Source organism: Lissotriton helveticus, chromosome 7 (assembly GCF_964261635.1).
Source record: "Lissotriton helveticus chromosome 7, aLisHel1.1, whole genome shotgun sequence".
NCBI lineage: Eukaryota > Metazoa > Chordata > Amphibia > Caudata > Salamandridae > Lissotriton > Lissotriton helveticus.
This window is the reverse complement of record NC_136068.1, coordinates 54,815,671-54,839,895: the sequence shown is the minus strand read 5'-3', so window position 1 is coordinate 54,839,895 and position 24,225 is coordinate 54,815,671. Positions and strand designations below refer to the sequence as shown.

The following is a 24,225-nucleotide window of genomic DNA, read 5'->3' as shown; positions in this document are numbered from 1 at the left end:
GCCCTCTGCCAAGGGCTACACGCTACACCATTTGTTAAAGGCTCTGAACCCAAGTGCGGCTCAGGCCTATAATGAGGGAGTGGGACATTAACAACTGGTATTGCTCGAGGCAGAAGGGCTATAAGGCTACTAGAGTATTCCACCCACTAAGGGTGGAAGGTCCTACATTTAAAAGGAAAAACCAAAAAGAAAAACATTGGAATTGTGGAGCCAGACACTTATACCAGCCTTATAAGCCCAGAGCTACTCCATTTTCTTCAACAGAGCTCTCAACATTCAGATGTTTTAAGATAGCATTAGAGCCCGACGTAGTGGGCCCTACAGGCCATTGAAGACCCGCTCCAGCATTAAATGCCGGAGCCAAAGGCAAAATCCTTTAACCAGGGAGCATCCCTTTAATGGTCGGTAGAACTTGCTAAGGAGGTCGCTAAGGCTAATAGAACATTCCTTCCCTAGACGACAGAATGTTCTAATTTGCAAAAGCAAAGATCTCACAGAGCCAGAGGGGGTTGAAATCCCCACAGGCTCCATGAGGCCAAGCAGTTATATGTTGCTGCTCTGGCCTTCTACCAGCCATTAGAACCCCGTAGCTACTCCATTGTCTTCAACGGAGCTCTCAACATTCCGATGTTTTAATATAGCCTTAAAGTCCAACCTAGCAGGCTCTACCGGCCATTAAAGATCCGCTCCAACGTTAAAGGCCCAAGCCGAAGGCCTTTAACAAGGGAGTGGTCCTTTCATTATCCTTGTTATGTGTTCTTATGAGAGATAGTATTTTGGTTTGCCAAATGTGATTTTGCATACATTTGAATTTTATGACGGTATGCCAGATGGTTGCCTTCTGGGGAACCTTATGCTCAATACAGTAGGCCTGAGTTGGTTATGGTCCCAGACTTCCATTGTAGGCAAGGACTTTCGGGTTCATTACACCCTTTGACAAATTGCACAGCAATACTTATTGCTATAATACCTTTGGAATATCTGACAGGCCTAGTTGTCTGTCAGGATCTTGTTATCAAAATAATTCATTAAAAACACATACATAGATATATATGTATAAATGTATGTAGATATAAAATGGAGCTTTTGGGTCAGCCCTCTTCTGCCATTGGTCTGTAAGAGCTTCATTTACATTACACTTCAATCCATGATGACAAATGGCAGGGGGTGAAGGGTCAACATACTTGAGCCATTGGCTCTCTTGCCCTGAGGGTGAATGCATTTGTCTGATCACATGGGCACATCTGCCTGCAAACGAGTGTGCTTCAGTGTCAGGGCTAGAGGGACAGTCAGTTAGTTTTTCATTTTCTCCTCGTACAGGTCCCCTTTAATTTATTTCCTTTCCTTCTCTTTCTATTGTCATTTTTAGAACATAGTTCAGCTCCTCAGACAGTGTTAATCGACCACGTGCTTGCGGCACGTTTCATCTGCATTGCGCACATCTCATGTGGCCACTGCCTTTAAGCCAGGTGACCATGAAAATACTCTGTGGTATTGTCCATAGTGTATCGTTGTTGTACACTCCAAGACAGCCAGCATGTTGGTTCTAAATGTGGCAGCCATGCTGGAACATTAAAACAATGATACGCGACATGCAATACCATTGCAAGACAGCCACCAGTTACTATGTTTACTTTTATTTGTGATTTCAGGCATATGTGCACCATTTTTATTCTTTTAACTCATCTAGCTTTTATTAATGTGTTTACGCATGAGTTGAATTGTGGTTGTGTAAGTGAGTGAATGTATGAATGAGTAAGTAGGGGAAACTTCGTTTACAACGCGGTGTTTACACCGCACGACCTTTACCACGCAGCCATTAGAACGCAAGTCATTACTACGACTTGCGCTGGATGGCGCTCTTGGTTAAGGAATAGTTTGATTTTCTATTCCAACACCTTCCCTACTGTTACGTGGGCTGGAGTTGGAATAGAAAATTAAATTAATCCTCAATCCAGCGCCCTCCAACGCAAGTCGTTATAACGACTTATGTTGTGAAAACTGCGTTGTAAAGTACAGCGATCAAAATGATTGCGTTGTACTGACGTACATCCAGTAAGTAGGTGGAAAAATGGATACATGAGTGCAAGGATGAATAACTGAGCAGATGTGGTATGACTTACTCAATGACTAAAATCACCAACGACTGAAGAGTCATTTTTATTCATAAGCCAGACCTGAGGGCAGTATGTATGTTTGTTTTCATTATGGGCTTAAAAATCCTTGCATGTAAAGTTAAGTTGGCTATAAAGCTGGGACATACAGATTAAGTTTTCCCATTTTAAGCATAGCCCAATAAGCCACATCATGCAAGAAAGTTGGTGGCTAAAAAAAGATGAATTAAAGGACCATCATGACATATGAAGCATAAGAAACCCCCAAACTCTGAAAGGAGGACCCTGGAATACAAAACAGAAAAATGGAAGAAGGGAGCTATGGGTAAAGGGGGAGGGGTAGAATACCAAGATAATACTGTCCTGTGAAATAACAATGGTGGAAATAGTTATTAACGGTGCTCCTAATTGACTAAATGGCCAAATCCTTATTCTAGGAATAGAACAGTTCATTGGTTCAGTAGCGTGACATCTCCATTAATTTTACTTGCCCACGAGGCTTTCAGCAGCTTATGCGGTAGCCATTTGCTCACAGAATCACACATCAAACACCTAGAAAGTGAAGTAATAATTCGTAAAACATAATGTCCTGCAGGACGCCATGTTAATTACCTAAAACATATAAACAAACTCTTACAGGAGCATTAATCCACCCAATAACATACTGCTCCAATGTCTATACTAACACACACTATGTATGTCTTGGTGGTATGAGTTTAAATGAAACAGAGAGAGAGAGAGACCTAAAGGCGGTCTGATGTGACAAGGCAAAAAAGAGCTATGCTGTTAGGACGAGAATACTGACCGGAAGGTGACATGCTTCATCATAGGGTTCCCTCCTCACACTGGAACAATAACGTCCCCAGTGTGGGCTACAACTCCACAAAAAGCAAAGGAGAGGAGTGGAGGTGTTATGTTGTTAAGACAAGCAATGTAGATATATGGGAGTGAGGGCCAGAGTGCAAAAATAAGGAAAAGTGTAGTTAAAACTATCTCGTGGTGGACGAAAATGGCCCATAATTCTGGTGCCCCCATTGGATAGAGTTAAAAATGAGCAGACAGGGGGTAATGTAACTACCATATCTTATGTGGTAAACATGTTTCTGCCAGGAAAGACCTGATAAAGTTTATTGGCATTCGTCAGGACCAGAAGATATATGTCACTCTGCTATAGTGTTTTCATGAAATCATTTTTGAAATACCAGCCATACATTCCACTTGGTAATCGTTGTATGGCCCCGTCACAGCAGTAGGGTTTAACTATAACACCTGAGCGTGTCTGAAGACTCCGCTCTCTGTCAACAGTCCCCACCCAGAATACAGAGCTTGTCAGCTTCTGTATCCATTCGGGGAGGGACATAGTGTGTGTAGAATCACCTAAAGCATCAGCTGACACAGGTCAGGCAAAGGGCCAAAGACCTGCACCACCACTGCAGTTCACCCTGCAGAGGGAAACCCAGCACACAGCATTCTCACAAGGGATTGCCTGTCAGCTTATTCCCCCTTGGGTCACAACCACTGGGAAAAACACAACATGCAGCTCAAAACTATCCCAGACAAGGTCTCTTCACTAAAGTAAAATTTACAACACACGGATTGTGAACAGTTCACCCTTAAACTGTATCTGAAACCCCAACCTCCCCATCACAGACCACTGGAGCATCAACAACCCTGTTATCTGGGCACTGACACCTTCTCTTTAAACTAGTCAGTTTGCACTGAACCCCCAGAATTTGTTGTAGTGATTAGCCTCTGGTTGGTTTTCAGTTGTTTAAAACATCTTTGTATTTTGTAACATTTTTGCAGATACTCTGCTGCATGGGCCCAGCTCATTGAGTTGTCACTTCCCCATCAGTCATGACTGCTGAAATACTAGGACAAATTGCAGATGCTTACGTGACATACATTAGACATTGTTGGCTTGACATACATTAAGTCAAATATAATATCCCCTTTGGACGAATTACAAACAAGATGATACACTTTCAACCTTATCAAACAAATGAGTTTCAATCCATCCAGTCTAGCAAGAGCGAAGATGATGCAAAAATAGTCAGAAATCAAAAACGTGTACAATTTATTATAACATTTATAAAAAGCAAAAACACAGTAAAATAATTATGCACATATCCTAATACATTGAAAATGATTACACAAATAATAATGACTCAGTGGGAATAAAACATAGAAAATGTTTCTAATTAAAATGGAAAGGGACACAATAGTCAGACTTAATTAAATCAAACTCCAATTTTGTACAAATATCTTTGAAATGGAGAAGTTATATAGTCCAATGACTTAGCGTGTCACAATTCAGAATGGCATCGACACGTTTCGGTTTTGGCAACTTGATTACAAGCCAACACCTTCTTCAGGATTAAAACATAAAAATTCCCACATTCTACGGTATATCTGCAAATAAAAAATGTACAATATAAGATACACCATATCTAACTCATAATTACATCATCATCTAATGCAATGCTCCCGCTAGTTACCAAACAATACATTCAAACAAAGCAGATTTTCATTTACGTATATGTTAATGACACATATACGTAAATGAAAATCGGGTTTGTTTGAATGTACACGTTTTTAATTTCTGACTATTTTTGCATCATCTTCGCTCTTGCTAGACTGGATGGATTGAAACGAATTTGTTTGATAAGGTTGAAAGTGTATCATCTTGTTTGTAATTCGTCCAAAGGGGATATTATATTTGACTTATTGTCTTCTGGAACCCTACCCCTTTGGTTGCTGGGGTCCCTCTCTTGTATTAGAGGCTTGACATACATGACATACATTCTACATTTGTAACACTCTTCAGGCACCTTTGACTGGGGAGCTAAACACACCCACAGAAAGAAGACTGCAGCTCAGAGGACAGACAGGGAGACACAGGACCTGAATGTGACAGGTCCATGCACTTACTACGCCACCTGTAATGGGGCCCTAAGACATGACTGCCCGACCACAAACATGTGGGAGAGTCTGGATCAAAATCAGAACACTTGGCACCCAGTGGGCACAGCAGTTCTGTAGTAGGGGATCTCTGTTATAGTCATAATCTAGTGAATAGTCCCGCCCATGTGCGTGGACCCCGGAGCAATCAAAAATAATCTCTTACAGTGTCAAAAAATGCAGAAAATGCATAGACACTTAAGAGAGAATTTAAAGACAGATAATGCAGCCAAAAAGGCTACACTGTCCAGTACTTCAACTAGAAATTCCACCATAAAATCCACAAAACAGCAAAGCCTGTACAGATTTCCCTTGCTTAACAGCAAAATCCCTCAGGAATGATAGAGAGAAGAACCTGGACAGACAAGCCCCATAGGCTGCCATTATGTGGCTTAATTAGGATACTGTGCCTTTAAGGAACCTTCCAGAACCTTCTCTCAGTATCCCAGAATGCATAGCAGGTCCAACTTAGCCTCAGTTCTTTTTTCCGGCTCCTGCAAGCAGGACCCTGGAGCATTGAGCTCTCCCTTTTCAAGGGTTTTTGTTAGTGTTTTACACTAATTTCGATTTTTGGTACTTTTAAAGTACTTTGGTGACTTTCTTTCTGTGTTTCTGCACTCTTTTTTGTCCATAATGCCTGCATTATTCGACAAATGCCCTGAGTGCTCAAGAAAGAAGGCCAGGTCAGACTCCCATGAGGTCTGTATTCTCTGCCTTCCCTCTTCCCACATTCCTGAGGAGTGTGTGATCTGCAGAAGCTTCTCTGGAAGGACCCTGAAGGAGAGGAAGAAGATCAGGCTTCAGGGACTTGAGGAGAGAAAGTTGAAGGCACGAGGTGGGTCAGGAGGGGCTCCTTCTACCCATGCTGAGGCCTCTGGGGGGCTCCCCAGGGGCAGGAAGACCAGCCCTCGCCCAAGATCTCCGTCTGGGTCAGTTGCGCTGACCACGACGTCGAGGGGACGGTCAACGGCCAGTTCCAGGTCTCCCCAGGGCTCTGGGTCGAGAAAACGTCGCCCGTCGACGTCGAGGAACGTGTTCCGGCCGCCGTCGAAGCCGGTGTCGATATCCTCGTCGTCGCTGTCGGCGTCGAGTGGTCGACATCGGAGGGCCCGGCGTCGGCGCTCGCCGTCGAGGCGACACCGCCGTTCGCCGTCGTGGACATCGTCGTCGAGGGGATCCTCGTCGTCGAGGTCGCCGTCGAGACGGAAGGCGTCTCCGGCGCCGAAGAGGTCGACGTCGAAGCATTCCAAAAGACCGACGTCGAGACGGTCAAAGAGATCGACGTCGAGAAGGTCAGAGAGGTCGACGTCGAGAAGGTCCAAAGGGTCGACGTCGAAGCGATCCAAGAAGTCGACGTCGAGGCCGGCGAAGAGGTCGAGGTCGCCGTCGAGGCACCATCGCCCGTCGTCGAGGTTTCGTGGCTCGTCGATCTGGTCGGGGTCGACGTCGAGACGGAGACACGGTTCGACGTCGAGAAGTGTGATTCGGTCGACGCCGAAGGTCCGTTCGACGTCGAGGGGACATCGGTCGTCGTCTGGGCACCGGTCTTCAACGTCTGGAGGTCCTAAGGACAGGCCCAGGACTGTGGGGGGCTCCCCACGCTCCGGAAGAGATGGTGGCTCGCCGGGAACGGCGCATTCCGGGGTGGATACTCCGATGAAGCCTTCTACACCTCCTTCGCGGCCTGCTGTGCCGAAGGGTCCGCCTCCGAAGGCCCCTACCCCACCTCCGAAGCCGGCTCCGCAGACCCCGCGTCCGGTTGCTCCTCCACCCCCGGTCCCACCGAGGACGGTGTCGATGCCTAAGTTTCCGACGCCTCCGAAGAAGACTCCTAAGAAGCCTAGGACTCCTGACCCTGGGAGGCCGAAGGAGCGTCCGAGGCCCAAGAGGTCGGGGTCTCGCTCGGGGAGACGGGACAGATCAAGGAGTGGCCATGGATCTTCCTCACGATCCAGGCGTCATCACAAGAGACGTCGGTCCAGGTCACGTTCTCCATCTGGGACCCGTTCCTACTCGCCCACGCTGTCCGATTCGCCGGAGACTAGGGTGTCTCCGATAGACGATATAAGCACATTTCAGGAGGTTCTCCTGCGTGGAGCGGCGAAGTTGGGCATTGAGGTTGAAGCACCTACGGCTTCTACCTCGGTGATATTTGAGACATTACACAAAAGGCACTTGTCTCGCCCCCTGTTACCTCTGGTGCCGGGGCTCCTTGAGCCTGCCGAACAGCTATTCCTGACGCCGGCAACGGTGAAGTCTGTACCTTCCAGGATCCTAAAAAAGTACAGGGCTCCGGACTCAGACCCTGCCTTCTTGAGGAAGGACCCGGTACCGGATTCGGTCATCGTGACTGCTGCACGGAAGCTTCATGCCACCTCCCCTGCGTCCACGGTGCCTCCGGACAAGGAGAGCCGTTGGATCGATTCTGCTGGTCGTAAGGCGTGTGGGACATCCGCCTCGTCCATGAAGGCCGCCAGTGACTCGGCTTTGCTGGGACGTTACGACCGGTCCCTGTGGGACTCGATGGAGCAGTTCGCAGACCTTGTCCCTCGAGACCGCAAGGAGGACTTTGTGGAGATCGTCCAGGAGGGGATGCTGGTCTCTAATCAGGCCATCGGCGCCGCAGCGGACATATCATTGCTGTCCGCGCACGGATATTGCCACGGGATTCACCAGAGACGCCACGCTTGGCTCAGGTTGACGTCATTGAAACCGGAAGCACAGCAACGCGTGGCGAATCTCCCGTTTTCCGGAGATACCCTCTTCGGGAAACACGCGGATGATGAGATGGCCAGGATGAAGGCCGAAGCGGAGACCCTGACGGCAGTGGGCTTGGAGAAGCCCAAGGAAAAGAAACCCTTCCGACAGTACCAACGTCGGTTTGGGTCGCAGGGTCGTGGAAGGGGGCAGTCTGCTGGACAACATCAACAGCAGCAGCAGCAGCAGCAGTACAGGCGGCCCTTCCAGAAGCGACAGGGTGGTAGAGGTCGTCAACAGTCCTCTACCGCGACCAAGGGCCCGGCCGGGTCCCGTCCCTGAGCTGTTACTTCCCCCTCGTCCGTTACCCGCTCCGGTGGGGGGAAGCGTTCAATTTTTTCTGGCAGAGTGGAGAAAAATTACTCAGGACAAGTGGGTGCTGAATATTGTTTGCAATGGATACAGTCTACGTTTCACCAGCCCTCCTCCATCGATTCCTCCCGTCAGCTCGCAGTATCAACTGCGCGAGCTTCAGACGGAGGCGGACGTTCTGCTAAGGAAAAGGGCGATCGAAGACGTACCTCTGTCTCAAAGAGGAAGAGGTCTGTACTCTCGGTTCTTTCTTGTCCGCAAGAAGGACAGAAACGAGTTCAGGCCCATTCTGGATTTGCGGCAGGCAAACAAGTGGATTCGCAGAGAAAAGTTTCGCATGCTGTCGTTGCATCAGATCTACCCTCAGCTGCAACGAGGAGACTGGATGTGTGCCATAGATCTACAGGACGCATACTTCCACGTGCCCATTGCATGCAAACACAGGAAATTTCTGCGCTTTCAAGTCGGCACCAATCATTATCAATACACGGTGCTACCCTTCGGACTGAAGTCTGCACCCAGGACATTCTCAAAATGTATGGCAGTGGTAGCGGCACACCTGAGGAAGAACAAGGTGTTTGTCTACCCGTACCTGGACGATTGGTTGATCAAAGCCTCCTCCTTCTCGGAAGCTCAAGCACACTTCCAGAAGACGTGCGTTCTCTTGAACAAGCTGGGGTTGCACATCAACATGTCCAAGTCGGTCCCGATTCCGGTACAGTGCATCCAGTACTTGGGGGCCTCCATCAATACGCTGTCAGCAAGCGTGTCTCCTTCGGAAGAGCGACGTTTATCACTCGTTCGGAAGGCTCAGGCTCTCATGAAAACTCCGTCTACGACTGTGAGGACGGTGTCTTCTCTACTGGGATCGATGGCCTCTTGCATCTTTCTCACTCCTCACGCACGGCTACAGATGAGACCTCTGCAGGAGTGCTTGGAGGATCAGTGGGACCAGAGGAGAGGTTCTTGGGACGACAGGATACGACTGTCTCTACATGCTCTTCAGTCTCTAAAGTGGTGGTGCTCGAAGGAGAATCTCCTCAGAGGCGTTCCCTTCCACAAGGACATTCCCACACAGACCATCGTGACGGATGCGTCTCTCCAAGGTTGGGGGGCGCATTCCAGAGACCTGCAAATTCAAGGGACGTGGTCCCCGACGGAGTCCACGTACCACATCAATTTCCTGGAACTGAGAGCTGTTCACTTGGCACTGAAGGCCTTTCATCCGTCCTTTCAGACCAACTCTCTGCTTGTTCAGACGGACAACACGACAACGATGTATTACCTCAACAAGCAGGGGGGCTCGAGATCGCGCACTCTGTCGCAGGAGGCGCAGGCGATCTGGCACTGGCTTCTGGCTCGAGGACTGTCGATAACGGCCACCCATCTGCCAGGTGTGCAGAATGTTCAGGCAGACGAACTGAGCAGAATCGTGCAGGAAAACCACGAATGGGTCATAAACGACGAAGTACTAGGAGAAGTCTTCGCAAGGTGGGGAACTCCAGACGTAGATCTGTTTGCCACCGCCGAAAACAGCAAATGCCGAGGCTTCGCCTCCAGGTACTACCAGCCAGGGACGCTGGGGAACGCGTTATGGATCAACTGGTCGAACAGCTTTCTGTACGCTTTTCCACCAATTCCCCTGATTCCGGCGGTTCTCATCAAGCTGTCTCAATCCAGGGCGAGAATGATTCTGATTGCCCCGGAATGGCCCAGACAGTGGTGGTTCACGGACCTGCTTCACCGATCTCTCCTTCCTCACATGAAGCTGCCGTGCAGGCCGGACCTTCTCACGAAGTTCGGGGGGCGGATGGTGCACCCCAACCTCTCGTCTTTGAGTTTGGCGGCATGGCTCCTGAAATAGTGCAATATGGCCATCTGAATCTCCCAGAGGATTGTATGGGCATACTGAAGGAGGCTAAGCGACCTTCCACTAGGACTTCCTATGCTTACAAGTGGAAGAGGTTTTGCATCTGGTGCAAGTCTAAGAACTATGACCCTACGTCATGCAAGGAAGATGTCATCCTTCCATATCTGCTTCATCTGGCGCAGTCGGGCCTTAATGTCCATTCCATTAAGGTTCATCTGGCTGCTTTGACTGCCTACAGGAAAGGCCCTTCACAGACTTCCTTTTTCCAGATCCCTGTGATCAAAGATTTTTTGGAAGGCTTGAAGAAAGTGTTCCCTCCTGTCAGGCTTCCTTCGCCTTCATGGGACTTGAATGTGGTGCTGTCCAGATTGATGAAGGAGCCTTTTGAACCCATTCATAAGGCTTCTTTGCAGCACCTGTCCTGGAAGGCGGCGTTCCTCGTGGCCATTACATCGGCCCGCAGGGTGAGTGAGATTCAGGCATTGTGTTGCCAAGAACCTTATACTGTATTTCATAATGCTAAAGTTGTTATGCGTACTCACCCTAAGTTTCTTCCCAAGGTTGTTTCTGATTTTCATATCAATCAGACTATCACTTTGCCTACGTTCTTTCAGAATCCTTCATCTCCGGCGGAAAGGTCTTTACATTCCCTGGATGTGCGGAGGGTGCTGAAGTTTTATCTTGATAAGACTAAAGATATTCGTAGGTCAGACCAATTGTTCATCAATTATGGCTCAGTCAGGACGGGTCTTGCTACCTCTAAACAGTCCATCTCTAGGTGGATTGTGTCCTGCATTCAGTTGTGTTACTGCAAAGCTAATAAGACCTTAGGGGGCAAACCTAAGGCTCATTCCACCAGGGGCAAGGCTGCTACGACAGCTATGCTCCGTAATGTTCCCATTGCAGAGATCTGCAAGGCGGCCACTTGGAAGTCGGTCCATACCTTTGCTAAGCATTACTGCCTGGACACTGATGCCAGGGCAGACGCTCAGGTTGGGCAGGCTTCGCTGCGGAATTTGTTTGCACAGTAGTGGCGTTATTTTATTCTCCACCGCCGCTTGGTGTGGGGATGGGCTTGCCATTCTATTCACTAGATTATGACTATACACAGAGATCCCCTACTACAGAAGGAGTAGTTTCTGTCCTGTAACTCCAGTTCTGTAGTAGGGGTATCTCTGTTATAGTCATAAGCGCCCTCCCGCCTCCCCGGTGGAGTGTTGTTCATGATCATACTGCTACAGGTCTGGCGTTTTCTGCGCCTTCAAAAAGAACTGAGGCTAAGTTGGACCTGCTATGCATTCTGGGATACTGAGAGAAGGTTCTGGAAGGTTCCTTAAAGGCACAGTATCCTAATTAAGCCACATAATGGCAGCCTATGGGGCTTGTCTGTCCAGGTTCTTCTCTCTATCATTCCTGAGGGATTTTGCTGTTAAGCAAGGGAAATCTGTACAGGCTTTGCTGTTTTGTGGATTTTATGGTGGAATTTCTAGTTGAAGTACTGGACAGTGTAGCCTTTTTGGCTGCATTATCTGTCTTTAAATTCTCTCTTAAGTGTCTATGCATTTTCTGCATTTTTTGACACTGTAAGAGATTATTTTTGATTGCTCTGGGGTCCACGCACATGGGCGGGACTATTCACTAGATTATGACTATAACAGAGATACCCCTACTACAGAACTGGAGTTACAGGACAGAAACTACTCCTAATGCCTTTTGTATTTGTATTTGTATGCAGTATTTGTAAAGCGCGAACTGTCGCACCGAAAGGAGCATCCTGGCGCTGGAGAAAGTGTACAATATATTTATGGGATCTAGATGGCGGCCATAACATAGACATCCGACAAATTAAAAATCCAGGATTTTAGTTGCTTCCTGAAGACATTCTCCTGATCAAGGAGTCTAAGGTCTTTGGGCAGGGCATTCCAAACTTTGGAGGCCAAGACAGTAAGGGTCTTCCCACCCTTGGTTTTATAATGGAATCTGGGTATGTTAATCAGGTTACCGCCAGATGACCTCAATACTCTACCCACGCACACAAAGCCCTACACAACCAAGGTCCAGGATACCTCAACTTCTACGCCCCCAAACGCCAGCTTCGATCGACCGGCCACGCCCTCACCGCCGTCCCCCGCATCCGAAGAGCCACCACAGGGGGAAGGTCCTTCTCCTACCTCGCCGCCAAGACTTGGAACTCCCTCCCGACACACCTCCGCCTGACCCAGGACCACCTCGTCTTCAGGAAGCAGCTCAAGACCTGGCTGTTCGAGCAGTAGCGGACCCCCCCCCCCCCCCCCCCTTCCCCCAGCGCCTTGAGACCCTCCGGGTGAGTAGCTCGCTCTATAAATGCTTTGATTGATTGATTGATTGATTGAGGGATTGTAGCGGGTGTATCGTCTGGAAAGATACCTCGGGCCTGTGTTGTTAAGAGCTCGAAAGGAAGTCACCAGGATTTTGAATAAAATCCTCTTGTGCAGGGGTAACCAGTGCAAGGTCTTAAGGGCAGCTGATGCAGAAGATTTTCTCGGTAATTTAAGTACCAATCTAGCAGATGGGAGAGTATGAGAGCCACCGCCACAGCTTTCCTTGAGTCAGTGGGAAGGAAGTCAAAGAATTTCTTTAGGGATTTAATAATGCTAAAGCAGCTTCCTGCCACATTCCTCACTTGCTGATCAAAGGAAAGTGCGGAATCGAATAGAACCCCCAAGTTTCTGGCTGTTTCCACTGCATGGGGCGTTACGGGGCACTTCTCTGCCCACCTTTTACTTCGGGTAGAAGTGGAAATTTTTGCCTTTTGGACACAAGTGGCAAACAACAGTCATTCTCCTGAGAACTGCCCAGGAGCCACTGACTGTCCTGGACCCGGAGAAACCGCCTGCTGTGCACCTACACACACCCCTCATAACTCTCGAAAATACTTTCTTACAGCCACAAGCTTTGAATCCCGACTTGCAATACCTGTGCTTACAAAGTTTTGGAAACACAAAGCTCCAAAAATAATTTTTACATTTACGATACAGCTCCATTTCACACGACCATGTAGTGCTTCATTTGAGCCGGTGGTTTCCAGTGCTCAGCACCAGCACTTAATTGTCAAGCACCTATGACAGGCTGTGACATGGCGACACCGCCTGTCTAATTTAGAGATTAGTCCAACTACAGTTGTTTATTAATTAAAGCCATTCTTATAGATTTGGGGCCTGGAATATTCTGAATTGTGATGCTTGTAAGAGTGTGATGGTTAGTAGTTGTGTTGGTACCGTCATTGGCAGCGCTGGCAGGGGCAATGTGTGGTGTGAGCTGAAGTGGCCTCCTGGCGAGAGCCCTGGCGCTTATTATTTTACAAATTAAGCACTGATCCCATCTTAGGTTTTCATTTCTCGTATCAGTGCCTTCTGGGAACTGCAGAATTGGTTTGGTTCTGCTGAACGAATGGCTGCCACACCTGTAAACAATGCATTGGAAAAGAAAATCCAGAACTGGAAAAGTTGCTATCCTTGTGACGTCACCTCTGGTGATCGCATGCACCTCATTCCTGACCTGCTGCACCTCCTGCAGGTCAAATACTATATGGATGAGCACTCTCCATTGACTGGCCTAGAGAGGTCAGAAAATGCACCCACCCAGACACATTCCATTACTGATCCCCACACAGAGCTCTGTCAGTGACCTTCAACCCTAACATACATGTAATGGGACCTATGTGTGGCTCCACCACTGCAGCTCAATGTATCCCTGCAGCTCATATCTTCCTCTAACGACCTTTCAAAAAAGGAAAGTGCAGTACCCATACAATTATGTGGAACAAGAGAGAGAATGTTTATAATTTTTGAGTCAGAAGGGAAGTGACGCACTGAGCTGTAACAATGCAAAACATGCTGGACCCAAAAATGACCTGTCAAGTGCCAAAAAATATCTTCCCTCCTCTTCACTTCCTTCCTAAAGCTGGAATAACCTGGTCATAGCCACTCTTTGTAACAATCCATTCTTGTTCCACTGCATAGCTCTTGGGAGCTCAAGTGATGCAACCTGAACAGGATGGGCCCGATTCACAGAACTATCTTAAGACAAAATCTTAAACTTACTACCATTTTGGTATTCACAGAAGGCACTTACTCATTTTGGTATTCACAGAAGGCACTTACTCATTTTGGTATTCACAGAAGTTAGGACTCCTAACTTTAGGACTCCTTAATGCCTTCTGTGAGTACTGAAAGTCTTAAAGTTAGGATTTTTCTCAGTTTAGGAGTAGTAAAGTTAGGAGTCCTAACTTTACTACTGCTAAACTGAGGAAACTCCTAACTTTAAGACTTTTGGTATTCACTGAAGGCATTTAGGTGTCCTAAAGTTAGGACTCCTAACTTCTGTGAATACCGAAATGAGTAAGTGCCTTCTGTGAATACCAAAATGAGTAAGTGCCTTCTGTGAATACCAAAATGGTAATAGGTTTAGGATTTTGTCTTAAGTTAGTTCTGTGAATCGGGCCCCCAGTGCCCAGCGTAAATGACAACCGGCTGCTCCACTCTTGTGACTACCATGGACTTACCAGGTGTTGCCGACTTCATCGCTTTTGCCAAAGGCGCTGTAGGAGCCATCATCATGCTTGAACATCAGCTGCCTCTGGTACCCTACAAGATGAGAGCGAGGATGGTGATTGGTTTACCATGGAGTACTCTCAGGCATGCACAAGAGAGGCTTTGCACAGGTGGTATACCTGACTTCTGACGATTCGCCAACACGGCACGGGACTTGTGTGAGCTTTTGGACCAAGGCCGTCTTAAATTTCCTACAATCTGAGCAGTCAGCCCACATTTTGGATGTCTAAATACTCCTTTGACTAATATTATGGGAGAAACTCACTTCCAGTGCAACAAGAATGAAATTAAAAAGTCAGGCGAGGTGCTAGGTGCATCCGACTGTGTGCGGCTTCTTCAGTTTTCTGGATTACAACATGAGGTAGAGCAGCCAAGAGGCGTAGGAGAGTTCGAACCAAAGCTGACAGAATGGCTGAAGGATCTGAGCGAGAAGAAGGAGGAAAGGCGAGCATTGCAAAGCCAATAGGTTTTGCCTCTGGGAGATCTATTGAATCTTTTGGTTTTGTCAATGTTTTTTAGACATGCTGTACTGCAGCACAAGTTGCTGTGCAACATGGCTTAAGGTAAAACAAAAACAAAAAGTGATACAACGCACCCGGCATTGTCTGTGTCATGTTTTTTAAATTTAATTTAAGATATGTTGCACAGCAGCTCGTGCTGCTGTGCAAAATGTGCATAAACAGCACGTGAGGTGTGGGCGGTAAAGCAACATGAGGGAGGGGGGCAGGTGTGGTGGGGAATAAAACAGACAGCAGGGGTGGGAGGAAATGGACAGAGGAGGAGGGCATGGGGTAAATGGTCAGCAGGGGGTGGGGGGAAAACAGACAGAAGGGGTGGGGTGAAGGGAGAAGCAACAGCGTAGGTGGAGAGCCCGTACAGTGCCATACACTCTTGTAAAGTACATGATCAAAAATGTTCAAAAAGTACCCGGAGTAGCACATGACCAAGGGAGGAAGGATACTGGCTGCAAACAGGAAGTTGTGCTAGATCCATACACCATGCCACGGACAGAAGCCCGGAGAAGACTGCAGGAGGAGGTGAGCAGCCAGCAGAAAGCAGGAGGCGTGACCAGTAAGAAGCAAGGAAACATGAGTGAAGTGGAAACCAACCAATGGGACGTATTGGTTAGTAATGGGCCGGCTCTAAGCCTGTTTTTAAGCTGGCAATGAAGATGCTGGCATGAAGATCTTACTTATGTTACTGTGCCAGGACCTCACCCACATCTCTGCCAATGCATTTCAATCCTGGCATGTAGCCCCTACTCCTCTTGCAGTCCCAGGACCCCACACCCGACTCTCCCGTGCATTTCAGTTCATCCTTCCATGACAGCACCAGGATTCCAGACACAGCTCTACCAATGCACTCTTACTCCATCCCACCTACCGCTTGTCATGAACGCCACGGCTTTCTTTTCCAACTCTGGGGTTAGCTGGCCGCTGCTCTTCAAGTACTGCATGATGTAGACATTGGGGGCAAAGACCACCATGTTCTGCTCCCCGCAGCCCAAGGGCATCTGCAGGAGCTGTCCGATGTTCTGCAGCGCGCTGCCCATGATATCCCCTAGGTATAGTCACAGCAACAATGAAACACAGCCTCTGTGCAAGGCTAATGCAAAGACATAGAAAGCAAGAGCAGAGACCGCTTACCCCAGACGCTGATGAAGGCTTTTTCCGAACCCTCCACTGCAAGCTCTGGTAGAGCCAGTGAGATCTCCTCCTCTGCTGGTTTACCTGTAACAGGGAAGATTATCAGCTGATTAAAGATTCTTGACCAGATCAATGGCTGTCAGGCATCTCAGCCAGCACAGACTCCTGGGATGTGAGGGATAGCTTTCGTGTTCAAAACCTGAACCTTCAAGATCTATGCTAATTGAGATATAGCTCTGCTGTATAATATCTCAGTCTGAGATCTTAGCAAACTTACCAATTGCTCTGCCATCTGAGGTCTGCGATGGTAAGAGCTGTGTCACAGAAGAGCAACTCTGAAGCCCAAGTCCTCTGAACTGAAGACTCAAGTAGCCTAAGAGATAGCTCTGATGTGTGAAGTAGAGCATTTCCATCTATATATATAAAAACGAAAGTATGTCTGTCTGCCTGTCTGTCTGTTTGATTTATGCATTACTACACCATTCATCTGATCGCCATGAAACCTTGGGAAGTAATAATTTTTTAAAAAATATCGGCCCCCCAGGGCCCTCATAATCTTTCGAATACTGATGTACGCGCCAGCCGGAAAAACAAAAAATCGTGTATCCACAAGCACTCGAATAAATAAATAGAATTAAAACGACACTTTGAAATGTTTTCCATATTAAAATGAATACGTTTCAATAAAAACAACACAATGTAAATGACGAGTTTCCTTGAATTTCCTTTCTTTGGAGATCGCAGCAACGCGCGACGGGTAAGCTAGTTTAATATAACCAAAGCAATAGCGCTGGGGTATATCAGGGCAAGGTGACAAGAGGAGTGAATCTGCCAAGTGAGGCTTGAGGTTTTCATTTCTCTTTACCATGGGTTTATCAACCTGTGAGATCTGTGTAACACCAGGAGTAGCTCTACTGTGTGAAGCTTGAACCTATAGATCTATGTAAACAAAGGAGAAGCTCCAACATCTGAAGCTTGGGCTGTAGCATCTGTGTGATCTGAGGAGTAGCTCTGCTGTTTGAAGATCTATGCTATATGGATTAGGCATAGTCCATGCTCAACAGATTATTGGCCTCTCAAATGCCAGGGCTGGTCATCTTTCATGTCTATGGCAGATGCGAACATCTGGGGTATGATGGGGTGGTAGACGCAGTGCTTATGGTCGGCTTTCTTCCATCAGCAACTATAGCCAAAAAGTGTACTGGATGGGCCTCATGTTATCTCTTTTTAGTGACACCCCCTGTCCCTATACCATCTTCTAAATACATCCTTACCTTCAGATGGGCACAGCATGCAGTTGTGAATTGTCTCATCGTTCACGCCCTCAGCCTGTCAAAGAGAAAAATAGAGACACAAAGGCAAAGAGAGAGAGAAGCAAATAGAAATAGAGAAAGAGTCAGGGAGAATAGAATCAAAAATAAGGAAATAATAGTAACAGAATGGTAGACAGTATAGCATAGAAAGCAAAGGGCAAAGAGTAAGAGAGAACAGAGAGATTATTCAGAGGTGACGAAGAGAAGGAGACGAAAAGAGAATTTGATTATTCGAAGAAGGAGAGTGAAATAGAATGGATAATGAGAGAGAGGAGAGAAGAGGGAAAAGGCAACAGTGAAAATCATATTATTGATAGTAAATGATGCCCCAAAAAATAAAGAGAAGGAAACAATTTACAATAAACAAATATAAAAATGTTGGCATCAAACCAATAAATCAGCAAAAAGAACTATTAATTGTGGAATGTGTCTTATGTGGAAACAGAGCATGCACAACTCCTGGAAGAGATACTAGACTGCGGGTATCAAGTAGAGGAGGACAGTAGTGGGATGCGTGATAAAAGAAGGTGGATATCCCATTTGCCTTCCTTTCTGTTTTCCCACCTTATTTAGAGTACAGGGGGATGCAGTATTTCCAGTGGCGGTCCAGAAAGCACACTTTCTGGACCAATAGCTAACTTCCTGCCAAATGTAGTGAAACTCAGTTCAGAAGGTTTTGCGATAATGCTGCTAAAAAACTCTATGTACAATTAATGGGTATTTTACATTTTAGGACCCCCCCCCCCCCTTTTCCTCTACCCCAGCATGACAAATCACCCTGAAACTTTGCAGAAAAGAACTGAGGTGTCGTAACTTTTTTGGGGGAAAGGTTTGTTGAGATTTGTCAAACGGCGCCAAAGTGATTAGCCACTCAAAAAGCACTCTGTCTATGGAAAAGCAGACCTAACTATAACCACCCAGTGGGGACCGCCAATATATATATATAGAACTAATGACTTATGATGTAAGAACTGTGATATGGTGACTCCCGGTGTAATGGTAGCATAACACAGTTTACAATTTTCATACACGAGAGTGCACTTTGAAGGACTTTAACATTTTTAATGTTCTGTTTCCTCATGCCTGCCCACACCAGCCCTCATCCCCACTGAGGGTCGGTGCTAGACATCGGTGGTGTCAGGAGAAAGAGACTCAATCAATCAATCATTGTATTTATAGAGCGCACTACTTACCCGTGAGGGTCTCAAGGCGCCGAGGGGCTGCTACTACTCACCTTGACCAGCAGGGACTTGACCATGGTGTCAGACCTCCACTTGTTCACCATTGTGGTATCTGGACTGTCACATCCAGCCTGCTTCCTCACTGCTTTGGTGCTAACTGTGAACTCCACCTTCCCTAAGAGGAAAGATGAAATAGATTCTTAGCCTTGGAAGAATATGCCGAGGTCCCTGCTCTGGGTCGGATTCTCGGCAGCTGCATTAGGGGGAACAACCACTGTCCCAACACTATGCCACCTCAGGGGCGGCTCTAGGCTCATGGTGGCCCTGGGCAGGGAGCGTAGGTAGGGGGCCCCGGAAGAGGGGGTCCGGGCGGGGAGGAGCGGAAGGCCAGTGAAGAGGGGGGGGGGGTCAGAGGTTTGGAAGTGGAACAGAGCCGGAGGCTGCCAAATCCCTGCCAGGGGCCGCCACGCAAATATGTATCCATCCTCAGAGGATTATTATATTAAGGATATATATCGGCGTGGTGGTCCCCGGGGTTTGGTGGCCCTGTGCAGGTGCACAGCTTGCACATGCCTAAGGCCACCCCTGGCCACCTCCATTCAACAATGGGCTAGGCCACAGCTTACAACACAAGGTCACACACTACTTCCCTGCTCAGGGCATTGAGAGCCTGCCTTGGAGATATTTCTGCAAACTTTAAAAGGTGTGAATCCTGTCCAGACTGGGAGAGCATCTAACCACATGTAATGAGGTTGGATCCAGTCCTTCAAAACAATAAGAGTGTATCTGTAAGCACTGTATAAATATTTGATTGTCAGGCTCCTGCGCAGTGAGGGTTTGTGTACTCTGCAAACCACATTAAACAGCTCAGTGATACTTACATAGCACCTGTGGCTGAGCCAGCCCAGTATCTCACTCAGTGCTTAATTTACAAAAAACCTAAGTGCCAGAGCTCTTGTCAGGAGGCCACCGCACCTTGCACCACACATTTCCCCTGCCAGCACTGCCGATGATAGTAACAACACAACTACTAACCATCACACTCCTACCTGTGTGACAATTCGAACTATTCCAGGACCTTAAAGCTACAAGAATGGCTTGGGCGGCAGGTAATCGATTCTTTAATGTACATTAAATTAATAATTAACTGTTCATGTGGTCATCTCTAAGTTAATCAGGCAGCGCCACCTTGTGGCAAACTGTCACAAGCGCAGGTGTTGACAATAAAGTGCCGTTGCCGAACACTGGAAACCACCAACTCAAATAAAGCACTGACTTCTTTGTATGTATACACTCAGGCAACACTGCAGTTGTGCATGTTGTGAGTTTGAGGGGTTTAGCGAACCTTTAGAGTTGCTGATGCACAGGCTGGGGGTGCCCCGCCCCATCTTACCAAGGTTGGTTGCCAGGATGTTCCAGATAAATGTGTTCGACTCGCCATTACATAGACAGTGGGTGAAATCTGCTTCTTCTGGAGACACCAAATTGAACTCCTGGGACTCCTTTAAGCTGACCTTCAGCTGCAAGGTAAGGACAAAACAGCAAATATGGAAAGGTCAGCACTTGCAAATATATTTTTGGAAGTTTCATGTCACAAAGCAAACCTAGGGACTGCAGTGCTTAACCAACCCAAGAGTTTCTAGCCTTGATTCCTACTACGGTGACCCTGTTCCTTGAATACTCTGTTAGACCATCTGGTGTCTCTGCTGTGTCTAATAGACTCTGATCTCTCTTTCAGGTCTCAGGTTAGCAAAGTTACGGGTAGGTGCTTCAGCACATTAAAAACCCTCCGTAAGGTCCTTGACCTGCTCCCCATCAACGCCAGAAAAACACTCGTCCATGCCTTAGTCACACCCCACCTCGACTACGGCAACATCCTGCTCTTAGGTCTAAGTAAAAAAGGCCTGCACCGACTTCAATGCGTACAAAACGCTGCTGCTCGCCTGGTACTTAACCTGCCTCGTAGAGCATCTGGGAAGAATGCTCTAACAAAGCTTCACTGGCTACCGGTCAAATTTAAAGCCCTATGCTTCACGCATCGCATCGCCCAGGGCAAAGGCCCAAGCTACTTGCAAAAGCTTCTCACTATTCACCGCCCCACCCCGAATTTGGGATCGTCCGGAGCGATGCTGTTTAAACTCCCCCGCACTCGCAGAGCCAGGATGGGAGGCTGTTCTTTCAGGAACCTGGCTCCTAGGCACTGGAATGAACTTCCGCTTGACCTCCGTATGGAACCCTCAGAAACCAGATTCCGTGCTAAACTTAAAACTCACCCGTTCCCTACCAACTAATCTTCTCTTTTCTCCCTGACCTCTACTTCGTTCTCTCCATCTCGCTGCCTCTTGTGATATAGCAACAATCCAGCGCGGGGACACACTATTTTTAGTGCAGCCAGGCGCTTTAGAAATGGCTTATTATTATTATTATTATTATTATTAATAATATCTTCTCTCTTATGAGGACTAATACATTGTATACTCTACCCACAAACTATGTACAACTGCTGCACCCGTATTTGTTCTAACTGAGCTAGTGCCATACTCTATCTGGCCGCCAGATGGCATTCTCCTGAGAGTGCCATAGTCTGGCCAGGCAATACGCACCACTGTTGACCAACTGTTGACACTTGAGTACCTCAGTGCCCTTGGCTGATTAACCATTAAGTGTGACTGATGCAGCAGTGTTGGTTTGTTCTTCAAAGGACCTTTGCCAATGTTGATCTCTATGAGCAACTCAGTGTCACTGCTTGACACTGAGGGGCCAATTATGATGACGGTCTGACTGCCACTGACAGCCCTTCGGTGGCAGTCCCACCGCCATAGGAACCATGACATCAGCCCGCCATATTACCATGGCGGGCGGATACATGGAGGTCGGAAAGACTGACCGCCACGCATCCGACAGGCTCCTTGAGCCCCCCGGTGCATCGGAGGTGAATCATATCCCTACAATGGTGGCAGTGCCTTCTAGGCACCGCCATAGGGATTATGATGTCCCTTTCTGCCTGCCTTTTCACAGTGGTTAACCCGCCATGAAAAAGCAGGTAGGAAGGGACTTGGGGGCCCTCCCCCTCTGGCCCAAAGCTGTGGGTTTTGTGGGGCATCTATGGTGCCCCCTACATATCCCTGACCCATATGGCAGGCACCACACGGTGCCTGGCACGTAGTGCAGGTATATGTCAGGTGTCCCCATTTTGCATTGCAACGGGTGTTGAAGCCAACAGCACGGGCCACAATGCAAAAGATAGGCATTGCGACCGCCGTGGTGGTGGTCGCATTGTAATGCCTCTGTCGAGACCAACAACAGCCTGTCGGGTGGTCCCGTTTCCTGTAGGGTGGCGGGCAGACTAATGTCCTCATCAGCCCCTTAGTAACCGGCCTGCTATCCTCAGTACCTCAGCCAATGCTATCATTTGATTCGCCTTTGGGCACTAAAGTGGCACCTGTATATATACCTGTTCTCGCAGGCACCTCAGTCAACGTCATATCTTGACAGGCTCACATTCGGTATCAGTGCTGCGGCATCGCTTGTCCCTCCCTTCTGTAACCCCTTTCAGAGCCATTCTTCGGCCACCATTTTATGTCACTCTTGAACCCAATTCTGTCTTGTCGGACGAAACATCAGCTAATGCTAGCGTCTGGACATCACCTGGTATCGCTGCCCCCCGGGCTGCCTGCTCCACCTAGGACACAAGTAAATGTTCTGCTTCATCACCCAGGTTCAGTGCTCTAAGTGGGATAAAAATGATGGGAGGAGGTAGCTAAATGGGACGTGGCTTAGTTAATCAAGGACGTGGTTTAAGACATGTAAACTATAACCATATGCTTCAGACAGCGTGGCACCTGACCAGTATTTGGGTGGCTCTGTGAGGTTTCTGTTGCTGCATCCAGACATGTCGCACATCCACCGGCACATATACCTTAAACAAGCCAGACCTATTGCCTTTGCCAGTGCTTGTTGGCTGTATCAGATAAATGAATAACAACATGTTGTGAATAATTAGAATTGAACATATCAGTGAAAAAATATGAAATTGTGATTTTAACATTACTAAGGTCGGAGGAGGAAGTAGACCTGCCAGCATTCAAATCTATTTACCATGATGTGTGAGGAGGGGTAGGGGGCTTGGAAGGTACAGAGGAGCTCAGTGCCGAGCACAGCCTGTGCACTCTAACAGCCATCTAACGCTCTGCCAAAGAACCCCAACCCAAAAAACATCGAAAGCTGCAAACCATATCCTGGGAAGGGTTTGCACCCCACAATGGACAACGGTGTGTAAGACCTCAAACACGAGCTCTAAGTCCACTCTGAAAGAGTTTCAAGCTAATCATCTGTGCCACCAATGGCATTTATTGCAGTATTACCCTTTTACCTGTGTTTGGTACTCGTTTGTAACATGCTGTGAGAAGTTGGCCTGATGTGCAGTGCTCACTATTCTAGTGATCACTATATATCAGTCCAAACAACCCTTATTGATGATTGGTTGTAAGTCAACCTTATAGACCAGCTATCCTAGTAGCATGGATACGAGCAGTCTAAGGCTAAGACTCTAGAGGGCGTGTTAAGCCAGCTGTTTTACCATCACATTACCCCTTGAACACCCAGTGAAAGGACACCACACAAGTGTTATGAAAATAAACAGTGTATTTATTAGAATCACAACAACCCTGTACTCTTTATGAGGACAGGGTGCTAGGCACACAACAAAACTCTTACGAAAATACTTAAGTTAGCACGTTATACACAAATGCCCGAGGGGCACGAAAAACCATATATTCTAAAAGTGGAATGCGAAATTACTAGCAGGTAAGTACAGTACTAATAGGCTTTGGAATCGCTAGGACTTGACTATAGAATCGTTAGATTACTTCTAGGAGACCTAGGGGACTCGGGTGCAGAGTGTGCACTCTCACGCGGGATGCGGGACAAAGTCTATGGAGGCTAGTAAAGGCAAAGTTAGTGTTCACGGGCGAACCCGACCTGGTAGGAAGAAAACGACAGTGGATCCTGACCCTAGGATAGTGAGGCTATGCTGGGACACCGAAGTGCCGAAGTTACCTAGCCCAGGGGCTGCAGCTGCATAGGTCTGAAAAGACGTCGGGAATCTCGTTGCCGGACCAGGAGCCTGGAAGAAGGAAGTTGCTGGCAGGCGACCAGTGAAGAAAAGTTCGATGGATCCAAGCCTGGATCAAGGAAGAAGAAACCTGAAAGCAGAGGGGACCAAGTTCTTGAATCACTAGCCAGTGATTAAGTGGGCACCAGGATGGCACCGGGCGAAGTCACCTCGACTAGGTGAGTGGGCGACGCTGGCTCTGCAGATCTCACGGACCAGGAGGTGTTGTCGGCGACCAGGATGGAGAGGCGAGCTGTCCCACGATGGATGAAGCTGTCGGCGTCGAAGTTACCCAGGATTGGGCAACAAGCCTTGGCTAATTCAAGCCCACGCGGTGGACTCAAAATGGCGTCTTGAGTGGACCAG

General features: G+C 47.7%; 1 protein-coding gene across 1 annotated transcript in view; it reads right to left on the bottom strand.

The window, feature by feature from the left end:
* Positions 1–24,225, bottom strand: part of LOC144768022 (alpha-2-macroglobulin-like protein 1) — a 409,313-nt gene that overhangs the window by 106,570 nt on the left and 278,518 nt on the right. Inside the window, exons 20-25 of the mRNA XM_078651420.1 lie at positions 20,140–20,266; positions 18,800–18,921; positions 17,527–17,581; positions 16,253–16,336; positions 15,990–16,166; positions 14,558–14,639 (exon numbers count right to left, since the gene is read on the bottom strand). Coding sequence (XP_078507546.1) covers positions 14,558–14,639; positions 15,990–16,166; positions 16,253–16,336; positions 17,527–17,581; positions 18,800–18,921; positions 20,140–20,266 — 647 coding nt within the window. The remainder of the gene's footprint in view (positions 1–14,557; positions 14,640–15,989; positions 16,167–16,252; positions 16,337–17,526; positions 17,582–18,799; positions 18,922–20,139; positions 20,267–24,225) is intronic.